The sequence below is a fragment of the Python bivittatus genome, unplaced genomic scaffold (genome assembly GCF_059951505.1).
Source record: "Python bivittatus isolate LINGU-HERP-01145 unplaced genomic scaffold, Pbiv_v1 ctg000960_np1212, whole genome shotgun sequence".
Classification (NCBI taxonomy): domain Eukaryota; kingdom Metazoa; phylum Chordata; class Lepidosauria; order Squamata; family Pythonidae; genus Python; species Python bivittatus.
The window spans coordinates 7,829,223-7,840,675 of record NW_028277124.1 but is presented as its reverse complement, the minus strand read 5'-3'; the positions used below and the strand labels follow the sequence as shown (position 1 = coordinate 7,840,675).

The window sequence follows — 11,453 nt, the reverse complement described above, 5'->3', positions numbered from 1 at the left end:
AGATCGAGGGAGATTATCAGTGGTCTTGTATGTCTTCCATTTTCTAATTATTGCTCCCACAGTTGATTTCTTCACACCAAGCTTCTTGCCTATTGCAGATTCAGTCTTCCCAGCCTGGTGGAGGTCTACAATTTTGTTTCTGGTGTCCTTTGACAGCTCTTTGGTTTTGGCCATAGTGGAGCTTAGAGTGTGACTGTTTGAGGTTGTGGACAGGTGTCTTTTATACTGATAACAAGGTCAAACAGGTGCCATTACTATAGGTAACGAGTGGAGGACAGAGGAGCCTCTTAAAGTAGTTACAGGTCTGTGAGAGCCAGACATCTTGCTTGTTTGTAGGTGACCAAATACTTATTTTCCACCATGATTTGCAAATAAATTCTTTAAAAATCAGACAATGTGATTTTCTGGATTTTTTTTCTCATTTTGTCTCTCATAGTTGAGGTATACCTATGATGAAAATTACAGGCCTCTCTCATCTTTTTAAGTGGGAGAACTTGCACAATTGGTGGCTGACTAAATACTTTTTTGCCCCACTTGTAAAACACTTTGTTACTACATCAAGTGCTAAGAAGCTGCTGTGCAAAACATCAGAAAAAAGAATACTAAAAAACAAATGCTGATTTTTCACAACTTATCTTTATTAATAAGAACTGAAGTGTTACACCAATAAGGTGCCTGTCATATCATCTGGAAGGCAGAAAGGTAAAAATAATTAAATCATAGCTAACAAGGCCTAGGTTTCTTGTGGGCATTTTTTTCCATTTGGAATCTGTTTATAAGGGTGTATTTTCTCCAAAGTTAAACTGCAGGTCTAACATTTAATTCCTAACAGCTGTACATTGAGAAACACAGGAAAAACATGAAGCAATATAATAAAATATAGGAGACATAAAATAAATATAGAGAAAAGGCTTCCTCTTACTGATTTGTTTTGCCTGCTTGGAGAACTGAGATGGGTTTTTGTCTTAAAATACAGTAGGAAATTACAGTTTTAATACAGGAATATTTTAGATTAGACAACTCAGATTAATTCGTAGGTGTAGTAATATTGGAAGACTGATATAAAATTAGTATTAAAATGTTGCAAATATACTGTTCTTTTTTAAAAAAAAAACCTGCCCCTGGTCCCTAAATATGTTGAAATTATACCCATATCCCAACCCTATGACATCAAATATGATTTCCTAACAAAAATTTAAACAATACTTTTGCAACTTAGATCTGTAAAATATCCCCGTACAGTAGTATAGAAATACAACGTATATAAAACTTTTTGAAAGTTATTGGGAGAACTATTGTCAAGGCAGCCTGATGAATTATTTCATAAAGCTTTCCTATCTATGAACAAAAGCCTGCAAAAGTATGATGAAATATATGATGGGAAAAAGAGAATGAGCCAGTGACATTTTTCTAAGTTTTCCTGAAGTAAATGTAATTATACTTCACATACCTACCACACCACACCTTCACCCCTAGAAGATGCCATATTGCTCCTGTGGCCTCAGTAGCTCAGGATTAAAATGTTCTGTGCCAGTCCTTGATCAATTAAGCATATTCCAGAATGGCTTACATAAATTTCTTAGAACAGCAAAGTATAAACACACATAAAACTAAAACCAAACAAGCAATGTAGCAAAGAAAAGACAAAATAGATTGCAAATTTAATTCAATTTCAAATGTCTCCTGAAAATGCTTAGGCAAGCAAGAGTGTTCAATATGGTTCCAACAAGTGAAAGGTATGGTATTTTTAAAAAGTGTACAACAACTGAAGCAACATAATAGGCTCATCTCTTATGCTGTGTCTGTCAGCCTTGGGGTTAAATTTAGTGCAGGCCTCAGGTACCTGTCATCTTCTGATGTTGCTGAATTAGAATTTCCAGGAACTCTCACGTTTAACCACAAGCCTAGCTAGGGCTGCTGGAAGCTGTAGGTCAGCAACATCTGAGGGTCACAGCCCCAGCCATGGCTTTGCCAGCTTAAAAAAGGGTGAAATGATGGCAACTAGCATTTAAAATACACCCTTTGCTCAAAATAATTTTCATAAAGGAAAGATAAAATTGCACATACCTGATAAAATTATTCTAATTATTCTCTTTATTATGCTGTATGTGATAGACACCATAAAAGAAGTCACTTCCTTATTGAACATTTGTTGATTAGAGATCTAGATCTAGTATCATAAATATGTACATCCATAAATTAAACATTTAATCAAACATATAAATAAATTAGTTTAAAATAATTTGCCTAAACAAAATAACTTTTGTTTAAAACTTCCTTTCAGTAAAAATCAATGGGCTATTGAAGGTATTTCAGCACACTGCACTTTGCCAACCCTGTCAAATAGACAAAATATCCAGACTATTAGAAGAAGAAGAATCAGTGAAAAAATTGTATTATCAAACATGTAACTTCGGGGCCTCAAAAATATACTCCATTTATGGAGTGCTTTATCCTCCTTCATCTTTCTGACATAAGCAAGAAGGTAATGATGCAGCTAATTTGCCACAACCAATTGCATACAGAGCTCCTCACCTGCACACAGAAATATGGGCTGCTTTCTATGCCAATTCTTTTCCAAGCACAGTGCTGCTTTCCTCACTTGAAATGTGGGTTCACTGGGAATTATCCCAGCCTGCTCAGAAGATTCAAGACAGCTGGACAGCAGGATGACTCTGGACTACACTTTGGATGGCCTTTTCAGTCAGATGCAGAGCATAGAGGCCGAGACATTCTTGGAAATAAAGATGAAGCTGGAGACATGCCCATTTAAAATTAAATGGATCTTTACAAATTAAATCTTCAAGGAAATGTTAATACCAAGGAAGTTAAGTATTAGCACATTATGCCTATTGGCACCTTGTTGGGGATCCCAGGTTGATCTCATTCCGTCAGCAAACAATCTAAGACAACTGACAGGTATGAAATCAATTGTCCCTACAACCATGGAAAATTGTTTACCTTTGATTATGCCCAGAATTGGACACCCAACCATCAGTTGCTAATTAATCTTCCTGCCACAGCCTGTCTTGTAGAAGATGAAAAAGCCAAACTATCATCAAGATGTGTAAAGATCTGTAGAATTCTTACAAGCCATCTTATAAATACCCTGAAAGTATTATGGAGGCTAGAATAGGCTAGAATATTATATGGATATATGTAATACCTGGAACTTAAATGCAGACATTAATACTTAATTAATTAAGTCCTTAATTAAAGTCACCAGAGGCAAGATCAGTCTTCTCAGATATAGTGGTTATACCCAAGGGCCTTTTAATATGCTCATTTTCTAAATTCAGGCAGGTAATGATCAGGAGAAGGGCCTTTTCATTCATGGCAGCCCCGTATTTGTTTAACTATATGCTGCTTTCCCATGCAATTTTCTCAAAATAGGGACCAGTCCCTGCAGTTTTCTTGGCAAAGCTTTTCGGAAGTGATTTGCCATTGCCTCCTTCCTAGGGCTGAGAGAGAGTGATTGGCCCAAGGTCACACAGCTGGCTTTGTGCCTATGGCAGAACTAGAACTCACAGTCTCCTGGTTTCTAGCCTGATGCCTTAGCCACTACACCAAAATGGCTCTCCACAATAAAATTATAATAGATTAAAAACAATCATCCGAAGAATAACTGCATTCATACAGGGAAGGCCTCACAGCATTTGTAAGACTCCAGCAAAGGCTTAATAACCCTAATACAAAGGCATCTTCTAGATAATAGGGAGGAGAGTGTTCTAGAGAACAGGCATATCAGAATCAAAGAAATAAACAACTTATGCGAGACTGAGCAAGACAATTCCAGGATAAAACAAGCTACCTCCATCCTGAAGCCATGGCTGGACATGGCTAGCTGAAAATCTTTAATTCTACCATGACTTGCAGTTTATGGACATGGAGAGCACAGCCAATACAATAAATAAATGCCATATCCAATGCAGAGTTGGGGATTAAACTATAAAAAAGGACTGATGGCCAAAGCATTCTGCCTTGCCCAAGTAGTTCCCTCCCACCACATTTCTCTCTTCCTGGCTTTCTAGTTAGCCAGAAAGAAGGTGCTTTAAAAACAAATGTATTTCAGACCTATGCTTTGACTCTTCAGGTTGTCACTTGTGTTATGAAGTGAGAGGTACAGATGCATAAGGAAAGGGTGACTAGTTTAGAGTGCCTTGGTCTCTGTTCACAGAAGCGATGCCATTTTGAGAGCTTTTACCTACTCTAACTCATTTTCAGCATTCCCAAAACACAAGATAGGTGGTTGGAGAAGCAGAGGACACAGAAAAAGCTCTGACCATCTTGTCTCTTACGCTGAGCTTCCTATCAGCAGCAGGTTCCTACAGGGGCTTTCTACTTTTATATGACAGGGAAGGGGAGCAAAGGAGGTAACAATGAGCCTCTCCAGCCATGGTTTTTGTCACAGCTCTTGGGTAAGAAACAGAACTGTAAAGGAACGACAGGAACGCAAAAGCATTGCAAATCTGTTTACTGTCCAATGGAGGATTCCTGTCCAGCTGTCTTGCATCCTGTGCCAGATGACACTGAAGCAGCCCACGTGCACAGAAAGGGATAGTAGAAATCTATCTGAGGAGACATTTTACATTTATTTGAAGATGGAAAGACAATAATGGAAAGGTATACAGACCATCTCAAGCATTCTAGGTACTTCACAAGTACTATCTCAGTAAGTCTACAAAGTCGGTGTTACTATTATCCCTGTACTGAAAGTTGTGTTCGGAAATTAAGACGGAGTGGCTGACACAGAGCCACTGTGAGTTCTAATGATTCCCAGCTGGGTACTTCCTGACTCACAGCCCGGCTCATGCCCTAAACCACAATTACAGCAAGAAAAGAATGTCTTTTAAAAATGAATTTTACATCGTTGCCTTAGAGTACACACACAGACGCATACATAATCTTTTAAATAGATAACCGGCATTAGAAATAACACCACCATTTCTTTTCTTTTTTTTTTTGGAGACATTCATTGCTGCTTTTATCTGAGATAGAAAGTAACAATTTTAAGGATTTTTAATTAAAAAAAAGTAAGGAATTTAAACATTTTTAAGTTGGGTGGTATTTGGGGTTTCTTAATCAGAATTTGTCTTTTGTCCTGAAATGTTTTTGAATACAATGATGGTTTATTTGTTCTTTTGGCTCTTTCATAAATTTGCTTCAAAGCACCTACTTTTAAAATGGAGGGGAGTTTTATTGTGTGTGTGTGTGAAGTGGCACCTATTGCTATTTAACTTTAAAAAAAAATCCATGAAAACCTTTCAAAACAAACAAGCAAATAAATACAATATTTTTTAAAAGGAATTTAAAAAGAGACAGGTATTTTTACTTGGGGTTGGAAAATGTCTATTTTATTCTAATATCACTTCCTAGTTGAGAATTTAGTCTTTTTTCTGGTCCCTAATCACCATGGAAAACAGCAGATGTGTAACCTCTGCAGTGACAACAGCTTTCCATTCTTCTCTCATATAAATTCATAAGAGCTGAATTAATATCACAAGCCCATGAATCCCCATATTTATACAGCAAGGTTTTAGGGAATCAAGACTGGATTTCATATCTAGTGATTAAAATGTACCTAAAACTATTCCAAATGGGTACTGAAACATGCCAATCTCCACTTCCATCCAACACAATTGCTAGGGCTAGTTTTACCTGATCCATCTACATAATCATTTAAACTGTTTCTTTCATATTTTAAGTGATTAAATAATCACTGTAGTAAAATGACACATTCAAGAAGGCCCTTCTTTTAGCTGTATTAAGCATACTGACCATTCGCTAAACAGAACTGACAACCCATTAATACCCCTGTGCAGATTAATCTTCCTTAGTCCATCTTGAGTCAGAGTCCCAAAGCAGAATTCTAGCGACAACTGTACTTCTTTATGTTCCATTTTTCATCTCCCATTCCTAGAAAGAAAGAAAGAAAGAAAGAAAGAAAGAAAGAAAGAAAGAAAGAAAGAAAGAAAGAAAGAAAGAAAGAAAGAAAGAAAGAAAGAAAATGTAAATATAAATATAAATATAAATATAATATAAATATAAATATAAATATAAATATAAATATACATACTCGTAACAGCTGAGTCAAGTATCATATACCAAACCACCAAAATCCAAAAGAAAAATTTATACAAGGCAAGAACCATCAGTTTCATGATGTATACATGAGATTAACACATGAGAGCTGCGCTGCAATATTATTGTTTACAGCTGGATGAAATAAAGACAATTCCAGAAAGAAATTCCATACCAGCATTTCCCAATCTTGGCAACTTCCAAATGTGTGGACTTCAACTCCCAGAATTCCCCAGCCAGCATGGCCATCCACCAAGCCTGGGATGCCCTGTTCTAGAGCCTGAGAATCTTACTGACTCGAAAACATAATGAAATCAGAACTTGTATAACATTTGATTTCAATAAAAACTTGCAACTAGGGGCCTGATTAGGAAGAAAGTAAACACGAACATCTTATTAAGATAAAAAAGAGAACTGCTATACAGTTAGTCCTCACTTACCAACCACAATTGGGACCGACACCTCTGCCGTTAAGTGAAGCGGTTCCTAAGTGGGAAATCATGTGACTGTGACTGTGCTTTTCTTTTCCCCACTCCCCTGCCCTTTGGGATCCTCACATGGGGGCTGGCATAGCTGGCTCGAAACTGACATGACTAATCAGTTTCACACGTTCAGCTTTTGTTTGTCAATGCTCACCCCAGCTCTGGGATAATTAACAAGAGAATTAATGTTTGCATTTACATTCATTGGAGAGGAAGGGATTACAAGACAGATTAAGCAGGCACACAATGGGGAATACACATCAAAAGCAATGCGCTGGTGCCGGCAGCCCTGAGCTTGCTAACAGCCTGATTTATTCCCCATTGTGTGCTTGCTTACTCTCTTGTAATCTCTTCCTCTCAATCTCTGCTCTGTGAAGGAGGGGGAACAGGTCAGGCACAGGAGAGATTGCCTACATAAATTATTCCCCCCCCCCCAGAGCACAAGTGATTTCTGTAGGCAATCTCTCCTGTGTTAATAAACATGCGTTAATAACATGTGGATAAGGACAAGCCAGTAGATGTCATCTACTTAGTTTTTCAAGAAGTGTTTGATAAATGCAAACAAAGGGGAGTACACCGGGCTGTTTGCAAAGCACACTCAGGGCTGCTGGCACCAGTGCATTGTTTTTAATGTGCATTCTCCATTGTGTGCCTGCTTACTCTCTCATAATCCTTTTCTTTCCAATCTCTCCACTCTGCAAGGAGGGGGGAAACGAAAAACAAGAAATCAGGTACAGGACAACATGTACTGACTGCAACGGTGATCATGTGACTGAGGGATGCTGCGAAGGTCGTAAATGCAGGCATTGATTCTAAAGTTATTTTTTCAGCACGATCATAACTTTGAATGGTTGCTAAATGCAGCAGTTGCTAAGCAAGGACTACCTTTAATCTAGCACAAGGTGGTTCTGTATTTGGGGGTCTGAGAAGCTTAGAGCTTCGTTTTGGGACTTGGCTTCAGACAGAAACAAATAGGTAGTTGAAAAGTGGATGTAATTCTATCACAGATCCAATTGCTAGAGTTTGCTTGTTCTCCTTCATAAAGGACCTAATATGAACCAAGGGAAGGCAATTTGTGGTCAATATATGCCCCTACTGCAAGGTTTTGGGGCTTCTGGAGCTCCCTTCCTCTTTTCCCTCTGGAGATCAGCAGTGTTAGCTTGGTACTGAAACTATGTTGAATTCAGCTGCAAGCAATGAACATTGACTTCAGCTAAGTTGTGAGGGGTCTGCAGATCTGGAAATTGTATATTGTGGGGTTCTTCTATGGCTGCCTGAACAATTTTATGCTGCTCTCTTGTATTGATTTTGACAGAACATTCCACACTTTGGAAGATACATGATTGTCCCAAACTACCAAGCCTATGTTTCTGACTGGAAAGTGGTGTAGCCGTAGAGCTTCAGGAAGAGTTTTCTAAGCCTTTTTGATGCCTTTTTTTTTTTTTTTTTTTTACAGAAGTCTTCAGAAATTTCTTTTGATTGTCTCTAGAATTTATGTGGGAAGAATTTCACTGTAATGAGGGAAGTCAAAGTTCGAAGTTTATCTAGGGCAGAGGTGGCCCAAAGTAGCCCTTATTGTTTAATAAATACCCCTAGTTATCTCTTTAATCAAATTAACTGAAATAGGGGGATGATTACTTTTTTATCCTTGCACACTATCTATTTGTGAAATAATGAAACAAGATCAAATGTTAGTGCCATTTGTTCTGGCAGACTTTATATATAACAGGACCCACCCAAAGGTCTGATAACATTCATGGCAAAGATAGGCAAACATGCAGAAAATCCAAATATTTTTTTACAGAATCATATTGCAACCGGAGGACTGTTTTTCCACCATTCTTTCTCTCACCTGAAGCTAAAAGAACCGAGTTTTAAAGGGTAAGATGGCTACCAAGTTTTTGTTTTCTGAGCAACAGTATCTCATTTCAAAGCAAAGCAAGACAGCAAACTGGCTTCTCTACTGTGAAAAAAGGATAAATAAATCAAGCTGCTTAGTAATAGTAGGAAAATATGTAACACCCGTGTGAATCTCACCTTTGCCTTCTGAAGCACATGGCCTCGGCATGGAGAGGTGCTTGAGGAGGAATGTCTTTTCAGGACAATTGCACTGTTCACAGGCATAGAACATTCTGTATCACTTGTATCACAACTGGAGATGGGTGAATTCTCCAGTGTCTGATGCTTTAGAACTGGGGACTGAATAATAAATAGAAAACAACCTGAAATCACAGCTATCAAAGGTTGTATCAACAGTTCAGCTACTATCCTGGCTCTCCAAGAAGAGAATATAATCCTACCGGGCAAATGCAAAGATTGGTTTGAAGAAGCAAGATAACAGCTTAAGATTGGCAGATACAGAGTCAGGAATATTTGCATACCTTCAATGAGTTAACTTTCAGAGCCATATAACTTGAATCCTAGGGGTAGTGAAGGAACTTACTTATATCTGGCTGAGCCTCTGGCCATTACCTTTGAGCATGGAACACTGGACTTATCATGAAGTTCCTTTCCTACTATGCAAGGAGGATATTCTGAGCCATGGTGCACAATGGTTTTTTTCTCCCTTTAGCTTATTTAAGACTACCCATAGATTCTGCCATAACAAATAAGCAGTTAACTGAAAATGGAAGTGAAAATTTATAACTGCCTTATGGTCATGCTAGAGGAAAAGAATGTAAGTAATCCTCAAACCCTAAAGTGAAACAGAACTCCAAAAGGTGCTGAACAGATTGAGTTAGTGCAAATTTGTGGTACAAATCTCTTATTGCGTTCCTTTGAAGCACAATGGACATATGGACAGCGTTCAGACCATCTACCCCCACCCTGAACATACTTAGGGCTGCACTCTACAGTGTCTCCATGTTGATTATACAGCAATGGTTGGTACTGCTACCAGCACAGTGCTTTATCCTTGCAAAAGGCAAGGTTGGTAAAGACAGATTGCCCATAGATGGGTAGAGAGAAAGATCAATGGGTCTACCAATAATGCCATTGCCACTCTCTTTTTCTCCTGCTCTTTCTTTCCTCCTATCCCTAACAATGCTTCGTCTGACAGTCCTACAGCCAAGCATATAATAATGAGGCCAAGGGATGTGGGAAACCATAAATGTGCTAAATTTTGTGAATGAATCGTTTATTTAATGAGATGTGTTTAATGTTTTAAATACTGTTTACTTTGTCTTGTCCCTACCCACTATTTTCATAATACTTTTTAGCCTATGACCCTCAAATATACATACATACATACATATTTGCATTAGCACTGTCACAGCTTGCTACTTCCTGACTTCTGCTGATCCCATTTGTTTGTATGAGTAGTTAGGATTTTTGGTACCACTGTGGATCACTTTACACTTGCTCACACTGAATTACATCTGCCATTTTGATGTCCTGCTCCCCTAATGTGCAGAGATCCCTTTGGAACTCTTCACAGTCCTTTACTTTTTTTTACCATTCTGAGCAATTTAGTATCATCAGCAAACTTGGCTATTCCACTAGTCTGCCCAATTCCAAATCATTTATAAAAAGCACTGGTTCTAGGAGGACCCCACTAGCTATATCCCTCCACTGTGAGCAATGTCTATTTTACTCCTACTCTTTGTTTGCAATTCTTTACCAAGCTGCTTACCCATAAGAGGACCTGCCCTTTTATCCCATGGCTGTTAAGCTTACTGTGAAGTCTTTGATCATGGACTTTATCAGACACTTTTTGAAAAACTAAGTAGATGATGTTTACTGGCTTGTCCTTGTCCACATGTTTATTAACACCCTCAAAAAATCTAGTAGATTAGTTAAGACAGGACCTTCCCTTAGTGAAGCCATGTTGAATATCCTTGACCAAGGCCTTTGTCTCCAAATGTTTGCTAATTTTATCTTTAATAGCAGTTTCCACTAACTTCCCTGGAACAGATGTTAAGCTGATAGACCTATCATTTCCTGAACCTCTCTGTGAGACCTTAAAAATTAGAGTTACATTGGCCCCCTTCCAGTCCTCAACTACAGAGGCCAAGTGAAGAGAAAAGTTGCATATTTTAGTTAGAAGGTCCATCAACTCAGATGTGTTTAATTTTTAAAATATATTTTCTCTTGTCTCCATCCACATTTTCATACAACTTTTTCAACTGTGGCCCTCAATATGCTACTTAGGTCCAAGGCAGCCCTCAGATCACATAAAAAAATTCCCCATGTAATAACAGATCTAAGTTAGCAAAAGTGTGCAAACAAATGACAGATGTGAGTTCTGAACCTCATATGTGGAGCATGATAGGCAGTAATTATTTAAAAATAATGAAATACTTAAATGATTTATAAAAATACATTTTGTAGTAGAATCTATGCAGTATTCTAAATAACCCAAGACTTAATGCTGAAGATAAAGCATTTTTCCACATAATGGCTAAAATCAAATGAAGAGTAAAATGGGAAATGGACCTCTTTTTAAAACAAAATGGATAAACTGTTTAAAGTAACAAAACTGTATGTATAATGATATAAAAACAATGTCCTAACAGTCATTTTTGATAACAAGATCAGAAACAACATTTAAATTAAAATACCTGTGCAGCTAAGCTCCGCGATTTAGGTTCAATGGCCAATCCTAGTGTAATGCCTCCAGCCAAGGCTTTTTTCAAATTCTCTTTCACCTCTGTCAACTCTAGTTCCAGAGACACACGTTCAGACTCTTTCAACTTACACTCTTCTTCCAACTTCTTTAATTTATCTTCAAGAATTATTAGGGATTTCCTGCCTGAAATCCAGAGGCGAGAAGTGATCTTTAAGGTGGGGATAAAACTGTACATTCTGTTCCTAGACCAAAGGCTGAGAAGTTGGATACTGAAGCCACTTCACAGCAGGCAGCTTCAGAACTGAGTCATCATTCATAAAATA

The 11,453-nt window shown here is 37.9% G+C and overlaps 1 protein-coding gene across 5 annotated transcripts in view; it reads right to left on the bottom strand.

Annotated features, from left to right (window-relative positions):
- Positions 1-617: 617 nt before the first annotated feature.
- The window catches only part of AFAP1 (actin filament associated protein 1), a 55,953-nt gene continuing 45,117 nt past the window's right edge, over positions 618-11,453 (bottom strand). For all 5 annotated transcript variants that reach the window (XM_025169499.2, XM_007432778.3, XM_007432780.3 and 2 more), the window contains 3 exons: positions 11,123-11,313; positions 8,601-8,762; positions 618-5,916 (listed from right to left, as the gene is read on the bottom strand). In XM_025169499.2, coding sequence (XP_025025267.1) covers positions 5,890-5,916; positions 8,601-8,762; positions 11,123-11,313 — 380 coding nt within the window. In that variant the 3' untranslated portion in view covers positions 618-5,889. The remainder of the gene's footprint in view (positions 5,917-8,600; positions 8,763-11,122; positions 11,314-11,453) is intronic.